The sequence below is a fragment of the Sander vitreus genome, chromosome 18 (assembly GCF_031162955.1).
Source record: "Sander vitreus isolate 19-12246 chromosome 18, sanVit1, whole genome shotgun sequence".
Lineage (NCBI taxonomy): Eukaryota > Metazoa > Chordata > Actinopteri > Perciformes > Percidae > Sander > Sander vitreus.
In genome coordinates, this window is record NC_135872.1 from 9,541,884 (window position 1) to 9,563,430 (window position 21,547).

Here is a 21,547-nt window from a genome sequence, read left to right on the forward strand (position 1 = left end):
TATACCATCATATACCATCATGCACACATTTGCACTTGTGTAGGCTATTTTGTGTAGCCATAATTAAATGTTTCTTATAAGTCTGCTGCTACTAATCAAATCACGGTCACTTTGCCTTGTGACACGGTATGATTAATACACCTAGTCAGGAATATATGTAACAGCGTAAACCAGAAATATAATATAGTATATGATGTGGTGACAGTATAACATATTAACATACCAGTAGTGTAGGTATGTGCAATATACTACTACTACTACTACTACTACTACTACTACTATATCATCTTACATATTGCCCCTGTTACTGAAATAGCAAATGCTTATACAATATCTCTCTCTCTCTCTCTCTCTCTCTCTCTCTCTCTCTCTCTCTCTTTCTCTCTCACACACACACACACACACACACACACACACACACACACACACACACACACACACACACACACACACACAGTCCACTCACTGGCACATGAATGAATGACCTCCCCCCCTCCCTCCCCCACAGTTGGTAGAGTCCGGGACGGAGCATCATGGCGATTGACGGTAAGTACTCGGTCTCAGGTGTCCTGCGGGGCTCGTGTGAAACTTTGCTCGAAACAGAATGAGAACGTTGTTTAAAAAAAATGTTTTATATTACAGAAGTCTGTCATTTAAATTTTTTTTTTTTTTTTTAAATCACGACGTGAGTACCGCAGTGCTCCGGAGCTGGGACAGCTAGCGGCACGAGGCTGATGCTGATGCAGGAATGTTGTGATCCCTTCATGGGATGCGCGCGTGCTCTCTCAGCCGCGTGAAGTGATGCTAAAGTGGACACAGATAGTCCCGGTGCTTTGATTGACAAAGTCACGTTTATGCAAAATATTCGATTAAGACAGCCTGTTTTGAAAGCGATTAAATATAGCCTAATTTCTTCTTCCTTTTGCTATAACCGAAAATCACAGCAGGCTGCTACTTAGCATCATATGGAAACTACTTTATTTTGCTACTGTGAAAGAACTACCATCAACTGGCGGATTAATATGGTGTAATGTTAAAGAACGGTTTGAGTTCAACCACTGTTGTCAAATAACCGTTATTTTTGTGGATGCGCGTGCTGTTGATATTCTCCCTAAGCTCTATGGGCAATGTGTACAACGACGATGGATACATCCATGCGATGGATAAGTGTCTCTTCAAGGTTTTAGTGAAAGTGACCGGATCACATGACACCGAGCAGCGACAAAAAAAAGATGCAGAGTAGGCGCGTGCCTTACCCTGTCCCGTAGGCACTGTTCTTATTGTGTCACGTGCAGCCATGCGTGCACTCGTGTTTGTTGATACACCACCTGAGAGAGAAAAGGAGGGGGTAAGGTTTCATAAAGACATATCACCAGTGACTCACCAGTTGTACAGGGGACACATTAAATACTTAATCTTAGATTCGATTGAGTATTATACAATATTATATATATATATATATATATATATATATATATATATATATATATATAAAATCGGATTATATATATATATCCATATATAATCGATTTTTGTATGTATATATTATTATTAGAATCAGAGTAGGCCTACAATGTCTTAAAATGTATTTATGTGAATCAATTCGACCTAGATGACAGAAGGACGTGCCACAATGGTGTTGCACTTCATAGGACTACATGTGATTTTATTGTTTTGAGCCGATCATCAAGCATCTTAAAGTAATCAGAAATCCTTTTTTGGAAGAATCACAACCGAATAGATTTTTCTCTAAACCGATTTGATTTGCTTGATGGCTTTTTAGAAGACCAGAGTTACTCCAAAAACAGACAGAGCAGATATTGTTGTATTACTCCAAAACATATTTTATTTTACATTTTACATTTAATCTGCAAAGTGCTGTTTTACTTTAAAACCATCAGTAAATTGTCATCGTGATGATGGTTTTAAAGTAAAGCAGCCTTTGTCCTTTTTTTGGTCTACTCTCATAGGTTTGAAATATCTCCAGTGATACAGTAACTCTATAGATGATTTGTGTAATTTGACAAGTGGAGTTTAGGGGAGGAAAACATTGTTTTTCAAAATCAAGACACTGACACAATGTAATTTAGACCAAAATTTCAAATGTTACTAAGCCTAGATCTGCTTCTGCCACACTGTAGATACCTGAATCATTAAATACTGTGGTGTCGAGCCAAGAGAGATAAACGTGTGAACGTATGTGTGTATGTGCATAAGCTTGTGGGTGTGTGAATGTGTGTGAGGGTGATACAAGTGTCAGTATCCTTCATTAAATGAAGCCTCAGAGGGATTGTGAAGGAGATTGTGGAGGGAAATTAGTTCAACCTTAAAGTGCTCATATTACGCTTTTGGGCTTTTCCCCTTTCCTTTATTGTGTTATCTATCTTTATGTGCACGTTATAGGTTTACAAAGTGAAATGCCCAATGTCCAGCCCAAAGGGACTTATCATCCAGAGAAAACACTGTTCACAAACTGCTCCAAACAGCTCTATTGTAGTCCAGCCTTTACTTCCGTGACAAACGTGCGTCACTTTGTAACACGTTATAATGTTCACCTAGCTGCTAGCATGGCACTCCCTCATACTCTGCAACTGACTAACTAGCCATATAGCATGTGCAACTCCCAACAAATATGGTACAGAAGTGTGATGTCTCACTCTGTAGCTAAAACAGAGAGCTCAACATACAGGGTGAAAAGAGGAGCTGCAGCAATGTGCAGTACAACAAAAGTATGGTGTTTTCTGAAAATTAAACCACATAAACCTATTCTGGTACAACCTCTAAATACAATTATGTACCTGAAAATGAGCATAATATGAGCACTTTAACATATTTCCAGTTAATGTAAAAAGATCATAATAATTGGTGATAATTAGGTCACACAGGTCATGGCCTCAGTTATTCCAATCTGATAATTTCATGTTTTTTAGCAACCAGAGAGGGAGTTTACATTAACCCCACACATTGTGAGTGTTTTATAATATGATTTCACCATTTCAAAGCTCTTTATAATTACATTTGACTACTTTTAGACTAATAAATACAGACATAAATGCATCCATATTCAGACAGCATTTAAGCCTTCATGTTTGAAAACACAATTACTACTAAATGATTACTTTAGATCTTATGAAAGATTCATTGAAGTAATAATCGCTGCATTTAATATGAATAATGTATTTCATTAATAGGCTTTAGCACAATTTTGACCCATTTAGAGAGAGAAATAAAAGAGTTCAAAGTTATTTCTGCTTTAGAGATGGTTACAGATGGCTTACAGTGTTACGTTTATGTGTTTAGAGTTAGTTTCAGTACTCTACCCCTGAATATACAGCATATTTTGAAGGAATACCTCAACATTTTTGGAAATACACTTATTCGCTTTCTCTGCCAAGAGTTGGATGAGAAGTTATGTGGACTTGATGTGGAAAATTATCCATTTGATCGTGAGTTTTTTTTTTCTCTCAGTTGGTTCCGGCTAATCAGTTTTATATTAGTTGGCATAACCATCTGCCAGCTTCCCTAAAACCTGAGGCCTGGACATATGTTTCTACAGTACATGGAATCATATGTATAACCTCTGACTCCCAACTTTTCATCTCTCTCTCTCTCCCAGGAGGGGGGAGGAACTGTGGTGTTCATGAGCTCATCTGTGCCAGACGAGGTAAGGCCATGTTACAACCGAGCACTGCACTTGTGTGTCTGTATCAGAGCATATTTTTGTGTGTTTGTTTTCATCTTACAATGGCATACGTATTTGGCTGTACTCCATAACATGACTTTAAATTTAAAGCACAAAGATGGCTACATCCAAATATTTAGTGCTCAACCTCCCTTATTCCTGTGAATTTTCACTGCCGTTTGGTGTATAGAAAGTGTCTCTATGTAGACTTCAGAAAGCAAAATGTCTGTGTATGAATTAAACATGTTGTATCAAGTTTTGGTTTACTTTAGCAAAAGAAGGCAGCTGTATGTTCATGATTTATTCAGCGTGGAGGTTTTGTTTCGTATCAGAAGCCCATGTGTAAGCAACATTTCCAGATTGCCTGCCTACTTTTTAAACAAGCATACCTTATAAACTACAGCCAAGTTAGGTATGCACTGGTCTTGAAGCTTAAAAGTGAACTTATTACATGAATAAATTAATGAAGGTTCATTTTCACAATGAGGATATCTGTCATAATTTGTATCGCAAAGATGTAGAAACACAGCAGAATAATTTGTTTCCCTTTTTTGGTTTTTATGTCACAAAAACATTTCATCTAAATGAGCACAATGAATGGTTCAGTAGCTGCGATTTCATGTTTTATTTTCAGCTTGCTGGAGTAATTACCTTGAAAAAAAGAAAAGCAGATTGAATCCTGAGGCTCAGTTCAGAGTCCTGAGTTCACACGCAGTAAAAGAACCCAGATTTATTCGGTTATATTTTCTTGTTTATCCTGTTCAGACACACAATTTGTACATGCACACACCCAGAGAGGATGGGATAGGATGAAAGAAAGAAAAAAAAATCACTTTAATCTTTTCTGCGGTTAAGAGAAATATCAGGCTTTCCTGTTATGCTGGGTCAAAAACTAACTGATAGCAGGGTGAGCTGTTTCGGGTGAGCCGGCTTGCAACCGCTCCACTTTCCAGTGTACATTGACGGAGGCATCAGGTTACCTCAGGTGTCTAAATTATTCAGCTGTTGTTGACATTTACAGACCAGGGCCATGTATGAAGTGTCATCACACCGCCGGGGCACAGGGCCATAAGCGGTTCATTTTGACAGGCGGCTGCTGTGCTGTGCTGATGGCTGCAGAGGTCATTCTGGCACAAACAACACAACTGTCTGCTGTGAGAGTTGATACATAAGCCTGACAAGTGCTGGCCCAGACTAAGTGTAAGGGATTTATTACATGTCGGATTACTTCTCAGAGCAGGACAACTTTGTTTTTCCTCTTCTTAGATCATTTACTATATGTAGCAGCAGAAGTACTGCTAATGCTTTTTTTTTGGAAACAGCTGGTTTTAAAAAGGATATTCATTTAAAGAAGGTAAGCCTCTGCCACCACATCGTCTCTCTTATCTCTCTCCTACTTTCTCTTGCCATTCTTGGGAATTACACATTCATCACTTTGGCAGTATGCAGCAGCGCTAGATGTCAGGCTGCAGTGGTCTCGGCCTGTTGCCATGGTGAAACAAGTCTGCCCATAAGTTCAGTCTGTGTTCAGGGGGATTTGAGAAACTATGCCTCTATTTTTCTCTTTTCCTTCTCCTCATTAGTGCTCTCAGGATGATGCCAGTTTTTACACTGTTGACCAATTAAGTCAACGAGAGGTGATGGTTGATTCTGAAATGAGCACCAGCTACAAAACACATGCTACAACATTTGGGCTGTCTGTTACACCAGATGCATTGGCCTGAAATGCACCACCATTTTATTTATTTTCTACTCTTTTTATAGGGCTGCAACTAACACACATGTTTATTAGTCTGTCGTATATTTTCTCAATTGATCTATTAACTGTACTGTATCTATAAAACGTTGGAAAATGGTGAAAAATGCTCCTAACAAAGTTCCTACAGCCATGTTGAAATATCTTCAAATAGCTTTCATTAACAGCCTAAAACCCCACAATTATCAATTTCTTGTATTACATAAGACAAAGAAAAACAACAAAGCCTCACAACTGAGAAGCTGGGACTTGGGAATATTTGGTATTTTTGCTTGAAAATCGATTATCCAAATAGTTCATTTTCTGTCAATCAACTAATCGATTGACTAATCGATTCAGCTCTAGTTGTCTACTCATTTAACAATGAATGCCAAATTGTGATTGATAATGAGTGTTATAGACAGCATGAAACATATAATGCAAAATATGTCACAAAATCTGATACAAACAAAAAAGCAATAATAAATCACGAATACATTTGCCAGTTTGAATAATATAGAATATCACATCCCCAAACGAACCTCAAGTGGCTCCTAAAAGCTGCACTAATCAGTGACTCAAATGACTATGAGTTAGGCTGGCTGCGTGGCGTGAGCGTGGCGTTTCTGTTGCGTGTCAGTTGCGTGGCGGCTGCGTGGCGTTTTCTGTCTTTGCACACCAGAAACGTGTCTGACGCGGCGCTGCTGCTGCTAGCCTTGTCTGTACACATGTATGTTTCCCATTGATAAAATGAAATACTATGTTAAACATAAATATATACTGATTTGATTATAGCAAAGACAATGTTGGCAGTATTGACGGCAAAATAGGCTACAGAATATTTCGTTCTGTATTGACAGGTGCAATATTAGAAAATCGATAATTATTTATTATTATTTTTTTAAATTACATTTATATCTGCATTTATGTCAAAACCTAGAGACTTTCAAACATCAAAATGTTATTTATTAAATGTATTTGTGTCAAAATGACATATAAACATATTTTCGTATTCTATTTTGCCTGGAAACGCTTACAACACGCTTGCGTGTTGCGTGAAAAAGAGGCGTCGGTCCTATTTCTTTGTTTTCGGCGCGGCTCGAGCCGCGCCTGAGACATGTGTGTCACGCAGGCAGTGTGCAAGCTCTAACCTGTTAATATGGGAGCCGAAAAAAAAACGGACACGCCATGCAGCTGACACGCTCACGCCACACAGCCGGCCTTATGGTAAAGGGGTCGCTCGTAGTGATGAATTCACAGAGAATTATCACCCAATTCTACAGTTAATCAGCTCTACGAAGCGTTTTAGCATCTTTGAGCTCATTGTTGTGGTTCAGTTTCAATGCTCTCATCAGTAGCAGGCAACAACAACAAAACTGCTCAGCACCAAACAGGAGACAGACAAAGTTAGCGACTAGCTGGTGAACATATTGCAGCATTTAGCAGCTACAGAGTCAGATATTTCTCTCAGGATTGGTGGATGACAAAAGAGACCTTAAAGGATGATGAATAGTGGACTTACATTCGTTGGGTGGCCAGAAACACGACTCCAAATGAGTGCTTATGTTGCAAGACTAACATTGGCTAGGGTTGCTGTAAACTTTCCCAAATCCAATACAGAGCAAGCCTAAACACTGATAGCATCCAATACACAGTGAGAAAATATGACCCAATGGATGTGCTAGTTATGAACGGAGTTTTTTTCTAATAACCACACAAACTAATGTAATTATGTCAACCCTTGGCCTTGGAAGTAACTGTAGGTTACTATAGCGGGTAGTAAGTTAGCCAGACATGCTAACTTTTGCAGCTCATGTTAGAGCAAAGAAACACATGCTTTAATCCCTTCTTTAACTGTTTTGTTCTTGTGGTTTTGGTTTTTCGAAATGCAAAAAAAAGACACCACCCTTCAAACTCTTTAAATGCATGAGTATTGCTCTACAGCACCATACTCACCGCCAACATTTGGAGAAATCCACATCTTGCCTACGGTTGCTAAGCTACAATTGGACAATTGCTGCTCAGGGGAGGGGTTAAACAGCCAGTTGAACACAATTGTGTGGGCGTGCAAAGCCTCTAAGATTGGTGTCTCATTGGTGAATCATTGTTCAATATGTCCATAGGATCAAAAAACTGTATTATGTGGCTCAAGTAACTTAAGATCCAGACACCGCACATCACAGAGGCTTGCTTGCAGTGTGCTTAATTTTACAAGCCCCCTTTCCACTGAGACATTTGGTCTTTAGAAATACCATTCATGCTTTATTGTCCACTAGTGTCCTCTTTTTTCATCTATTACACTGCGGTGTGTCTGTATTGCAGCCTATTAAGTGCAGGCCCAGTGCGGTTTTGGCTGGTTTACCAAGTGTACGTATCAGTTAGACACAGCCCCTTTGAGGCTCTCATAAAAATAGCACATCAGCAGTGCAGAGCTGCATGGTAACATGAAGTATGGTTGGCCTACATACACTGCTGTAGATTGTATCTGGTTTGCCTTTGCAGTGGAACAACCACAGACTGTTTAAAAGCACAATAGCTAATGCTCCCCTGACAAGGCAACATTGGGGGAGTTTGATTCCAACATAAGATGTGTATCATCAAATATAGCTATTTGTGGTATCAATGTGGGGTTGCTTACATCCTTAAAAGCATTTTGTTCAAAATAGCATTTTTTAGCTTGCAGCCATGTGTGCTTATTTTTATTTATAGTCATTTTGTCTTAAAAACGAAAGACTTGGTTTGGAAATGTAACTGTTACATACATCCATAATCAGTATTATGTTTGTCTTAGTCTAATTATTTTGTTTTCTCTTTCTCTGTCTGTCTTTCCTTTCCTTTTCCTCCCCCGTCTCTCTTCTTCCCTCCCTCTTTATTTCTCTTCTTCTCCTCCTCAGTCTCTCCTGAGCTTCTGGGTGTCCTGTCTTCCATTGCAGCCTTCATGGCGTTGATGGCTCTGTTTTTTCTTTACCTCAGCAACAAGCTGTCAGTGGAGAGTCCTGCCGATCTGTCACATCTCAGCGGCTATGAGAACAACCAGCCAGGTACTCAACACACATAAAGATGTACTGCAGTGGCAGAATTTACACGCACACACACACACACGCACGCACGCATGCACGCATGCACACAAAAGAGAAGTTAGTATTGGGGGAAAAGCATGAAGGATGAGAATGAAATGTGTAAAACGTTAGGTAGAGGCTGAACTTGTGACTAAACTAAGGCAACAGTTTTTACATTTTCTTGTATTTTTGGAGTGCTTCTATCCCAGTTCATAAATGAATGTACATTTTATTTTGGTTGCTTTCTAAACCCCTATTATAATGTCTGAACATGAGAATATAAAAACACTGTGTTACAAAACATCTATCATAATCTTTAGAATCGCCATATGGTTTGTATGCACGTGTTGATCTCAGCACGCACTGTGATGCTGGCACGGCACCCTGCTAACACCCACATGTCCATGTCAGAGCCTCTGATGAGCTAATCTAGCAGTCAGTGTGGTGACGGGATCCCCGGCCGAGAGATGGCCTTCTTTAAGAGCTTCCAGCAGAACCTTCCATCTGTCAACATTTCCTCCCTCTTGGACACAGTCACCAGCCGCGTGGACGACTTGGCCAACGCTGTCAGCGACGCCACATACGCCGTCAGCGACCAGCTGACCGAGCAGGTCACCACTATCATCAGCAAGGTGCAAGATGAGGAAGATGTGGAAAACAGTGGCCAGGAGTCTGGTCAGACTTCCACAGCACAGGAAGGAGGAAGGAAGGCCAGCAACGCAGCATCAAAGACCAACCAGTCCAGTGATACTAAAGAGGCTGAGTGCGCTCCGAGCCAGCAGGAGTGGGAATGGAGGGACGGATGCTGGCGAGTTAAAAAGACAGAAGCCGAGTTAGCAGAGGAAAAGAAGAGGAAGAAAGAGGAGATGGAGCTGCAGGAGAAGAAAGAGCAGAGGAGAAAAGAAAGGAGAGAAAAGCAGCTGGAGAAAGAAGCCAAGGCACAGAAGAACAAAGAGGAATCCCCAGATGGAGAGCAAGAGGAGGAAGCTGATGCTTTAGAGAAAACCAACACCAGTAGTGGACAGGGCAGAAAGGCGAGTGACAGCGGAGACCACCCCGCCGCTCAGCAAAGAGGCGATGATGACTGCGTCGAACCTCCTCCATCACCTGGTCCTGAGACTGAAAGCAGGTTATCAAAACAGAAAAAGCCAAAAGAAGAGGAAGAGGTGGCAGACTGCCTTGAGAGAGAGGTAGATGACGAGGAAGAGGCTGAGCTTTCTAGGTCTTCTTCAACAGTGAAAAAGACAAAGTCAGACAAGAAGAAGAGGAAAGGAGAAAAGGAGGGGTCGAAGAAATCGGAGGACGCCTCGGACGTGGAGAAAAAGAAGGAGAAAGGGAAGAAATGCAAGAAGAAAAAGAAAGGAAACCAAGGTTAGATGGCGTGGCGTGCTGCTTCCATTTGACTGCCTGGGTCTCTTCTTTTTCTTCTCTGGTTTTCAAACTCCTCAAATATTACCCTTGCCCTGAAATTACCCTTTTGAGAGTGCTGTGTGACAGTTTGTGCATCTGCATCTTGGTTCTCGTCATTTATTCAACCCTTGTGTTGTCCTTCGGGGTCAAACTTGAAAATTAACTTTTTTTGGCGCTTTTCCAAGTGTTTTTGTCGCTTTTTTAAAATGCTTTATTAAACTTTTTTGTCACTTTTTTCAACATTTTTGAAATTCATGGTCAATTAACCTAATTTAAATGACATTATACTTATTTTGAGTAAAAAAAAAACCCTGACTGATAGGTAAGATCAGAGGATGTTGAGTGAATCACCGTTTATGTCAAAGTTTATTCAGGAGACATTAGAAAAACATTTTTTTTTTTTAATTGCTATGAAATTGAATAAAACACCCAAAATTTAATGGAAGTAATCACTAAAGCGTTAGTGTGTAACTTTTTGATATTATTGAACGTCCGTTACATTCCAGCCATTGCCAAATGAGTTGCTACAAAGCTAATTAAGACTATCAGCTCCACGCAGCTCTCTCTGTATTTCTCAGTATGTCTATGTTCAGAAGATTGTGGCGTCCAGTGACTTTCCCGTGCAGAAACTAAAGTGAAGATAGTTACCGCTTCTGAAGAGTTCATCATGTTTTTTAATTCTCCGTGTCGTCTTTGGCTACTAGCAACTGCGTGGAGGAGGGGTGGGGGCGCGTGTGCGGTCATGGAAGGCTTGTATCATGTGGACGCGCCGACAATTCTGTTGTCATTACTTAGACGACAGAAACTACACACTATAGCTTTCATGTTAGCTGAAAAGAATGTTGTATGGCTTCCATACAATGTACATCCATGCATCCAAGTTATTTTTGGGCAATTTGGTTGTAAGAAACACATATATATATATTCTGACATGAAAAACTATGACCCGAGGACAACACAAGGGTTAAACACGCCATATTATGTTTGTGAGATGAATGTAATGTTTGAACAAGAGTCTCCGTTCTGTCCAGAGGGAGTTTTATCAGGCAGCGAGGAGGACAGAGGGCCCGAGGCCGTGGCCCAGCAGAACCCAACTTCTGCGTGGAGAAACAAACGCAAACAGTCCACTGAACAGGGAGGCTACAGCAGTGAAGCCTCCAGCGAACGGGGTGAGAATGTGCATAGTTATGCCAAACTTTATTTAAAAGAACACATACACTGTAGATCATAAAACATAAAGGTTACAATACACACTGATAATGAATTAGATAAAATATGAAGAAAATAGTTATGGATCACAAAACACATAACCTAAAAAGATAGTGTAAAGTGATACAATTACAGCAATAATATACCATAACAAGGAATATAAAGACAGATAAACTGTAGAACAACAAAGATTCTTACAATTAAATACATAAAAATGGCTTTATAGAGCTATGTAGAGGTATACACACAGTTTTAAGATGTAAAAACTATGATTTAATAATAATAATAAGTTCTACATTCTAACTACTGTGTACAAAGTACCATTGTTTGTTTAGTTTCACTTTCACAACTTTTATTGATGTTGCACCCTACGTTAAAACAATGACAACATTAATATCAGTTAGATATTTTTACATCTTACACGTCCTGGTACTGTCTGTCCCTATTATATTTCTATATAATATTCCTGAAGGAGGTTCTATTGAGTCTCTATTGAGCCCTCATGTAACTTTAAAGTCATGTTCAAGAAGTTACTCAAAGTTGTAGAACTGCACTTAATGTCCCAGGCTCCCTTGTGCCTTCAGTGTGTTTTTACTTATTTAGGATCTTTTTCTTTTACTTGTGTAAAGCGTCTTTAAGTATCTTATAAAAGTGCTCTATGAAGAAAAGATATCATTATTACTTATTTATATATTATTTTTCCATTTTTCCATATATTTTTTTTTCCTGATTCACCCCCAAAATGTAATCTTAACTTTTGACATTATGATAAATACACTTATTTATTAGATGAAAAGATTGATACCTTTCACTCCCACATCATGGAGCAGTATTGACTCATCTAAGCGAATAAGCATATTTCCCAAAAGGTGGAACTATTCCTTTAATTGTATTTAAAATTACTACATTGTACAACAATACACAGTTACTTATTCTCTAGGTGCCTTTTTCCAACACTTCATTGAACCTACATGATGATTACACAGAGTCAAATATTTATTCATTACATGGAATGACCTCTTGAAACAACAATTTAAAATGTAATCCTGTGAGTTTGATTTACTCTAGGCTTTTTTCATTTGTTTAAAAGGATGGACTCACCTGTGGGTCTGGCACAATTTAAGAGGTTAACATGACTCTGTGGTCGACTGTATGTGTATGTTGCATACATAATGAGTATATCTGCAGAGCACAGTATGTCTCCAGTAACACACCTCTCGTATTACATTACTCCCTCTGTATCCCTCTCTGTCACTCTTCTGAAAGCAGCCAGCAGCATCCAGAGAATAAAGAACTCCTCCCTCAGTGATCCCCAGCCTCCTCCGTACCAGGACGAGGGCTCGGCGCCACGCGTGTCCTCTCGTTCCCGCTCGGAGCGAGGGGTCCGGAGGGGGTCGTCCCCCCAGCACTGCGACAGCCCCCGCTGCTCCAGTGACGCCAGTGTGGACCAGGACACTGAGAGCTACCTCAACAAAGGCTGTGGGGAGGACATTCCCAGTGACAGCACCGCTGTGCTGGGACCAGAGGTGAGAAACTTCAACTTGTTTAAGAGGAAAACAAATGTACCAGCATTGATGCAGTCTCTACTGGTCCCACAGAATATCTGGTTACACTTTACTTGAAGGTATCTACATAAGAGTGACATGACACTGTCATGAACGTGTGTCATAAACATTATAAACAATCATTTTACCTTTATGACATAACGCTTCTTTTAGTAAGTGTCATTCGGTTCACCCTTCATGTGTCATGACTGTGTCAGCAGGAAAAATACAACAATATTTGAATGCGTGGGGACAGAAAATGTGCGCGGAAATTATTTTAAACAGATTTTTCTTTTCTTCCTAATTTTCTTAGAGAAAATCGGTAAAAACCTACAAGCTTTAAACATACATTCAGTGCCAGAAAGCATTTCAAATTCAATTTTATATAAGACTGCTGGGGACATAAATAGTAAATAAATAAATGAACTTACCTAATACTATTCAGGAAGAAGATGAAGGTCTCTCTAACGCTTCAGATTCCCTTCTCTTTTATACTCAGCTTTTTTTCTTCCTTCACTACTCTGATTCTCTCTTTCCTCCCTCAGGACGGCTCTGGTTCCCAGCTCCCTACAGCCTACGAGCCAGAGCCACTTGGCAAATACGGCACGCTGGACGTCGCCTTCGAGTACGACTCCGGTGAGCAGTGGTTGGCCGTCACAGTCACCGCGGCGACAGACATCCCTGCTCTCAAACAGACGGGCAACATTGCGTGGCAGGTCCACCTGGTCCTGCTGCCCACCAAGAAGCAACGGGCCAAGACGGGCGTGCAGAAGGGTCCGTGTCCAGTCTTCACAGAAACATTCAAGTTTTCCAGGGTGGAACAGGAGGCCCTGGGGGACTACGCTGTTCGCTTCCGCCTGTACAGCATCCGGCGGATGAAAAAGGAGAAGGTCCTGGGAGAGAAGGTGTTCTACCTGACTAAGCTCAACCTGCAGGGCAAGATGGCTCTACCTGTCACCCTGGAGCAGGGCTCTGAACTTACAGTGAGAACACTTTGTGAATTTCTATCTTGCACTGTGCATAGTTTCATCTGAAGCATTGAGATATTGGTTTGACAATAGTCTCGCATTGCCAGACCTTCCTCCACAGCGTTCGCGGAGGAGGGTCTGGCTAGTCCCCACAGCATTCCGGGATGGGAGAAAAACGTGATCTGGTTTATTGGCATTTCTTTAAACCAATCACAATCATCATGGGTGGCACTAAGCGCCGGACAAAGCCACGGTGCCGCTGCAAAATAGCCTCGGGAAGGTACTTGTTTTGGTGGAAGGTGTACGTTTAAAGGTTGTTTTAGTCCTGCGACAGAAAACTCAGATTGGACAGATAGTCTAGCTAGCTGTCTGGATTTACCCTGCAGAGATCTGAGGAGCAGTTAACCATAGTCCTCATAAATCGACTGGAGTTTATAATTCCAATATGGAGGATGGTCTGGCAAGGCGAGACCATCCTGGAGGGAACATGAATATCTGTAAATTTCATGGCAGTCCATCCAGTAGTTTGTTCGAGACATTTTACAAAAAAAGCCACACGTCAACCTCATGGTGACGCTAGAGAAAAAGTCAGAGGATTACCAAAATCAGTAGGGTTCATCCTCTGGGGAACACGAAATTCAGTAAAAAAAAAAGTTTGAAGGCAATCCATCTCATTTGTATTGAGATATTTCTGTCTGAACGTAAATGGTGGACTGACATCACTAGAGCCAACCGCTAATGTAGCAAAAAAGTTTTTATTTAAAAAGATTTATGTAATTTGGTTACCTGATTCTCTTAGATGAAGAATGACCTTGGAATGTCTTGTTTTTTGGTTATGGCCTAAAACCAAAGACTTTGTACAATCTGTAAAACATCCCACTGAAGCGTTCTCTCTTCTCTGAGTAATCCCCTGTGTGTTTCATCTTGCCAGGGTTGCGGCTCTGTAGTGAGCGTGTCTCGCAGTGCAGGAGCTCTGTCCTATCGCTCTACTGAAGACTCTTCCTTGCCAGAGATCCTCCTGGGTCTCCTCTACAACTCTGCCACGGGACAGTTATCTGCTGAGGTCATCCAGGGAAGCCACTTCAAAACCACAGCGTCTGATAAACCCGTCAGTATGTACAAAAGCTTCCATGTTAAATCGTTTCATTCTTGGGTTTTGTGCCAGTTTGGAATGAGGTGCTGAGTGACAATGTCAATTTTCCTTTCAGTGAAATTCTCCCTTGTAATGTTGCTTCTCCAGCGTGTGCTGATAGACTAAGCAATTGTTTCAGCAAAACAGATGGGCAAGACTGCCAGCAGCATGTAACAAAAACTAATTGTGCACCATTACATTTAAATGTTTTCTGGCAACAGTACCAGCTTTTTTTTTTTTATAATGGAAGTGATTAAAGCCATAATGCTGAAGCAATTGCTGCTTATCAGAGTTCCCATGAAAGCTGACCTTCTGGTGTGTATCTTCAAACTGTTTCCTCTCTTTCTTCTTTCCAACTTTGTGTGCCGTGGTGTGTGCCACAGATGGTCTGTTCTGTTGTATAAAACACTTCGTAGGGGGGCAGCTTTATATCATGAGAGGTAAGTCAGCAGTGAATTACCTGTAATCTAATCAGTGTTAGAAATATTTGAAATATGCGAACAGAATGTTTTATGGTTTGGGCCCAAAACTGCACATATTTGGTTCATTGGATAAAGTCTTATCAGTCCGTAGCACTGACAAATTCCATTTCCTTCAAAAAAATAGTTAAAAATTTGGGGAAATGCTCTTCTTTGCCTTCTTGCATAGGGGCACTCTCATGTAAGTATGAAGCTACGGCCTGGAGACAGAAAACAGCTAGCCTGGCTCTGTCCAAAGGTAAAGAAAATAAATGACTTGACATTTTATAGGTAAGTTGTTATACAGATATTAAACAAATACAGGAAATATAAGCAACTATAATTTATAAGATGTTAATCCGTGAAGTTTAGAGGAGCGAATGGGCTGATTTTTCACCTTTGGACAGAGTCAGGCTGGCTGTTTCCAGTCTAAACTAAGCTTCCCTTCTCCAGCCTGTAACTTTTAAATTTAACGGAATTAGTGTCCTTATTACTCTGAATAATCCAGACCTCATTGTGAACAGATTTTAGGACTTGAAATTGTCCACAGTCATTTATAATGCTGTAAGCACCACAAATGAAACACAAAATCTCAGAGACAGACATCTGAAAAAAAAACCTGGGCAAATGAAACTGAAACTATCTTCATGGCTAGATACCAATAGGGATAAGTGAGAAAAAATATATACTTTTGGGACCTGACCTTTTAAAAATGTACACTAATTAATGTAAAGTACTGGTCTTCTATCCTGGTCTTCACTAACTTCTGATTTACTTCCATACACTGACTCTGCTTGCAGGGAGTACATTGTTCTTTCATTAGAGAAGACATACACCTATATAAAACCTCTGCTGTACAGTTTGTTGCATTACTGATATCCCACCACTTGATGGCACTCTCTCACCGTTCTCCCACACCCTTCTTTCAGACACCTATGTGAAGCTGACCATGCTGGACTCCAAGGGGAAAGAGATGTCCAAGTGTAAAACGGCTGTGTGCCGCGGCCAGCCCAACCCCACCTACAAGGAGACGTTTTTGTTCCAGGTGGCGCTCTTCCAGTTGTCCGAGGTGTCCCTGGTGTTGTCTGTGTTCTGCCGCCGGAGCAGCATGAGGCCCAGGGAGAGGCTGGGCTGGGTCTCCCTGGGCCTCAACAGCACCGGCGAGGAGCAGCAGGCCCACTGGACAGAGATGAAAGTGGCGGAGGGACAGCAGGTCTGCCACTGGCACACACTTACCGACACATAGGAGGGCTATTTATGCAGAGTGACATTAACAACATTCCCTGACTGGTCAGAGTTTGGGGGGAGCAGGAAGCACCTTGTGAGATGTGTGATGTGTGATGTGTGTGTGTGTGTGTGTGTGTGTGTGTGTGTGTTGCTTACAGGTGTGTGAGGGCAGGCATGGGTTTCCTGCCAGAGACTGCATGAATACCCTTTAATCTGCCACTTCTCTCTGAGGGCGACAGACTGATTTTATTGGTGGAGGTGTAAGCTCCAACACCAGCCTTTTTAATGACAGAAAAAGGCAGTGGCAGACTGCAAATGAATGACATTATAATTACTGAACTAACCAAGAACACGAGGAGGTTTTCCAGTAATTCTGCCTACAGCAAGATCTGCATGTACACTGACAGTTTACAGGACAATGTTTTCTGTTTTTGAATCTTGGACCAAAGAGCTCGGTCCATGACTAGCGGACTCCTCCCTGTCTCTTCTGGGCTTCTCTGGACTTCAGCTGCCACCAGCATACCAGACATTTCTCTATCAGTCATAGCCATTGACAAAAGAGAAGGCAATGAAAAGACTGTTACAAAGGGCCTACAACATGCTGCAACTATGCTTACAAGCTATGCTTTGTACAGTTTGTTTACATGCACATGACATTATGCAAGATCCATTCATAGGTTTCCCCTTTTATGTTTTTGGATTATCAGTCAAATGGTTTACCAGATGTATGGGTGTCTCTCTGGGGTATGCAAGCCAGCTTTTCTTTTTTTTAAATGTGGTCTTGCATAAATCGGTACACTATGCATCTGATGCCATTTTAAACGAGAGGAATGAAATTCTGTCCTGAGTCTCTTACAGAATTGGACACAGCTCTGCATGCCACTGGTATCAAAGAACAGCTTCCTTTCCTGTTTAATACAGATTGAGCCTGTTTCCATTCAGCCTTCTGACAACTCAGCCATGTTCATTCATGCAGAAACACGGTGCTTCCCGCTGAGGAGGAATATGCAAAAGCCTGCGCAGTCCAATAATCCTGGCTGAGGCCGAGAGAGCAGTGTAGGTTGTGAAGTGAGTTGGAGTGGCAAAATGAAATTACAGTATATATAAAAAAAAAGTAAATCATACTTTCTGATTACAAGTGAATCGATGAGAGATTATTAAATACAAGCTAAAATAAATGAAAACATTGTCCAGAAGTATGAGAAATCTGGTTATACCTGCGCTGGCTGTTTTCATCTGGAACAAAGCCAATCTTTAACCCTCATCAGAAAAGAAAAGCTATGTGTCAGAAAAAAGAAGAAAAAAAAAGAAAAAGACTACTGAAGACTACACAGCCACACCCCGTGTTTCAGTCAGAAGTGTGAAACCCTCTCTCCTCTTTCCGCTGGCTGAAGCCAAGAGGTTTGGGATGCATTTTTCTTTCTTATTGTCCCAGTGATGTCAGATCTGAACCTCTCCTCTGGGTTAAGGGTGTTGCAACCACACCTCGCCCCTTCAGTTCTCTTGAGGGGCAAAAGTTCTACAAATCCAATTTTTTATTCATTATAAGATGAGTAAAAACCAGATGTCTAGCATTCCTGCCAGATAAACAATTGGCTTTTGATTCCAGAAATGGGAATAACAGCCAATGGTGTGCATTCGTCCCAAGTTTGGCTTGCATTTTGCACAATTTGTGCATTACCAGCATTTACAACTATTGGCGGAATATTTTTAACATTTTGGGAAAAAAAACTAATACCGCTCTCATGTCTGTCTCATAAATATGAAGCTAACAGTTAGCTTACACTTACAGACAGCAGCCGGTTAGTTTAGCATGAAGACAGGAAACAAGAGTAAAAATCCGCCTACCAGCATCTCTAAAGTAACATATTGTATCTTGTTTGTCGTTTTTACATTTCGGTTGTTACGGATCATTTGTCGTTGCACAGGGAGTTAACAGTTATGTACTAGACCATTTCTCAGTCTGGACCATAGACTGTTAATATACAGTCTATGGTCCGGACCAGTAACGCCTGGCAGTTTCTGCTGGTTCCTGTCCAAGAAATAGTCTGGCCCATAACCCCCTGTAAAAGGGCTAATTGTACACATCGGTTTTAAATGGATTAAACATATTTAATGTGTTATTTTATGAGCTTTAGAGGTGCTAGTAGGCGGTTTTGTTTCCTGAGCCAGACCAGCCATTTACCCATGTGTCAAGTCTTTATGCTAAGCTGTCTAGCTGCTAGCTGTAGCCTCATTTTCACAACACTGACATCACAATCTTCTCATCGAGCAAGCTGTCGAAAAAAAGAGGCAAATAAAACCTGTTTTCCAAAAGGTCAAACAAATTCTAAAGCTCTGATTTACTTTACTTATTTTAAGACATTATCAAATAGTCAAAGTGTGCAGGAATGTGTTTTGTAAATATGGAGAAAATAATGAGGCCATAAGTCAGATAATGTTTTACCAATGTTGAGTTTTTATTTCCATTAATTTGGCCTTCAGTGGTATGTTTGACACTGTCATCAGTCATCATCATCAGTCTGGCACAGCGCAAGCAGCGTTGCAGGTGGCTGGAGCCTCGCACAAAGTGGTGGATCAGACCCAGGAGCACATAGTTTCACAACTCCCAACACCTAGCAGAGTGACCTAGCAGCCTTCCAGGGAAAGGCATCCTGATCTGAGCCATGGAAAACCAGCTGTGCCACAGACCCTAGAGGGGGGAAACCAGGGACTGGAGGCATGGGAGGTTCCGACTTTCAAAATACCAGCTGATCCTTTTTATGCCCCAGGACAGGTTTCATCAGCCAGGTAATTACGAGGCCCCCGGAGCTCCAATAAAGGTGTTCAGGTGTGATGAGATTAGGAGGTTAGGTTTTTCCAAGTCTGGTGCAGCAGGAGTGTACATTTGGATTTGTTTTGGCTGTATTGCTATTTTACACCAGTGTAATTAGGAATTTGGCTCTTCATTTGTCCCTTTTAGCTAAACATGCTGAACAAATATATTTCACTTGAGGGGCCTGAGAGCAGCAACGGCAGCAGCAGCCACCTGGAGCAGGTAGAGATTTGTCTTTAAAGACAAGACTTTACTGCGTGTCCACTGACTGTTGCAGAAGCTCAGTTTATAACATTCTGTTACAGATGGAGCTTCCTAAGAACCAGGTCATCGGCCTGAGTGCTGCTCCCAGGTCAGTCAAGCATTCAGTGGCACGAGCTAGTTTTCCTTGGCGATGAAATAAGCTGACGGCTCTATCAGGTTGGGACCTCTTTGCGATAAGGAATAATAAACTACAATGTCTTGTCATTTTATTGAATGTCATTTTATTGAATGTGTCATTATCAGTTTAAAAAATCTTTTTTAATAATATATTCAATAAATATACAGGAACCATGGACTTATGAGAGTTTTTGTTTCATAAAAGCATCCTCACAGTTTTTCTAGGTCACACCTTTTTAAGCCAATCTTTTGTTCAAATGACAGGAATTAAGTCTGGTCAAATAAAGGACTTTGGAATCATAATACATGATGGGAAGGGCTTGAACAATCAACTCCTAAATAACTAAAGTACCATGCAGAGTGGATATTGATGTGCCAATCTGCATCCCTTCAGCAACCACTCCCACTGTGCACCCTGCAAATGATGCTGTAAAGCAGCAGACATCGTACCTATTTGGCAAGGAAAACATTCATCAAGCAATGGTAAAAAAAGTGAAACCAATATGGCGACACTGTAAAGTGACGTTTCTGTCTGAGCTGGGGAAGTTCTATACAGGGGGCTGACATGAACATGGCGGGACATATCGAATACTTCTGTCGCACAGTCAGAGCTGGCAATATATAAAAGAGAATAGTTGAAATGTTGGCAAACATGAATTATTTGCCCTCTGGTGGAGAGTTAGATAAGAATATCTATTCATTAAATATAAGGCTAAACATTACAGCCTGCAGCCAGTTAGCTTAGCTTAGCACAAAGACTGGAAACAGGGAAAAGCTTTTCATTTTTACACATTGTTTTTTGTTCGGATTAAACAAACAAGATGTTAATTAGTGAGCTTCAGAGGTGCTGACAGGCAGATTTTGGTACATTTGGACAGAGCCAGGCTAGCTGTTTTTTCAGTCTAACCAGACAGATTGGAGAGAGAGGTAAAGGTAGGGCTTAATATCGTTAGTTATACCGATAACAATAGAGTACTTCATTTGAAATAATACTTCTGCATTTTAATGCTTTTATTTTTATCAGATGCCACAGGCGTGTAGTATAGCCGTACTTTCCAACGTTTTTAATGGCATCTCGGCAAGCCGAACAAGTTGTCAAATGTGCTGCGCTTGACTTCACCACACCACAGACTATATGGGCTGTAGCTGCTGCGGTAGTGGTAGTGGGCCTCTTGCATTAAATCAAAGAACGCTTGCCAACAAAACCCTACAGAGTCATTTTTTTTCTATATCTGGGTCCAAAAAGAATCAAATGCAGGTATCGTTTGGAGAAGTTTCCATACCACTTGGTACTGAGTTATTGTAGTTATCGAGTACCGATACCCAGCACTAGATATACATCTTCTCATCTAACTCCCCGCCTGAAAGCAAATAATTGTATTTCCTAAAATGTCAAGCTATTCCCTCTAAACATTTTTTTCTTTTTTTAACCAATCCTAATAGTACATTTAATCTTCTTTATAATTACAACCTTAATTAGACATCAAAAAATATTTTTTTGTTGATTTTGGCAGCTATGATTATTGAGTTTGTTTAAGGGACATTGTAACCGTTGTTTGGTTAATATTATCACATTTAAACATGACTACTTCAACCTCGGACCAATATTACAAACATTAGTAAACACCCTATAGCATAAAAAACAGGCCATTGTAAACACTCATCAAAGAGTGCAGATCCTGTAAGCATAACAAAATGGTGGATGGTTTTCCGTGACAAATTTGAGGCATTATGGTGACCGCTGAAGTAAATTCCTTCTTGAACAGGTAACACTACTAAACATGATTGGGCCAACCTGTTTAACTCTTCAGTCGAGGTCCTGTCTCTATCTCAGACTAACGAGTCTGTGTTTGATCTTCCACAGGCAGAGGTTCTGGAAAATGTTCACCGACAGAGATTTACACATTTAAATGACATTATTTAGATT

The 21,547-nt window shown here is 40.7% G+C and overlaps 1 protein-coding gene across 1 annotated transcript; it reads left to right on the forward strand.

The window, feature by feature from the left end:
• The first annotated feature begins 533 nt into the window (after positions 1 to 533).
• On the forward strand, positions 534 to 21,543 carry syt14b (synaptotagmin XIVb). The gene is made up of 8 exons (XM_078275401.1): positions 534 to 546; positions 3,617 to 3,664; positions 8,312 to 8,458; positions 10,918 to 11,055; positions 12,365 to 12,621; positions 13,185 to 13,622; positions 14,539 to 14,719; positions 16,127 to 21,543. Exons 1-8 carry the CDS (start codon positions 534 to 536, stop codon positions 16,441 to 16,443), a joined length of 1,539 nt encoding a protein of 512 aa, XP_078131527.1. The 3' UTR covers positions 16,444 to 21,543.
• Positions 21,544 to 21,547: the final 4 nt, after the last annotated feature.

Excerpts from the sequence above, each read along its gene's own strand:
- syt14b (XM_078275401.1), top strand. Across the intron at positions 11,056-12,364 it reads TGAAGCCTCCAGCGAACGGG|CCAGCAGCATCCAGAGAATA; the intron begins GTGAGAATGTGC and ends TTCTGAAAGCAG. Across the intron at positions 13,623-14,538 it reads AGCAGGGCTCTGAACTTACA|GGTTGCGGCTCTGTAGTGAG; the intron begins GTGAGAACACTT and ends TCATCTTGCCAG.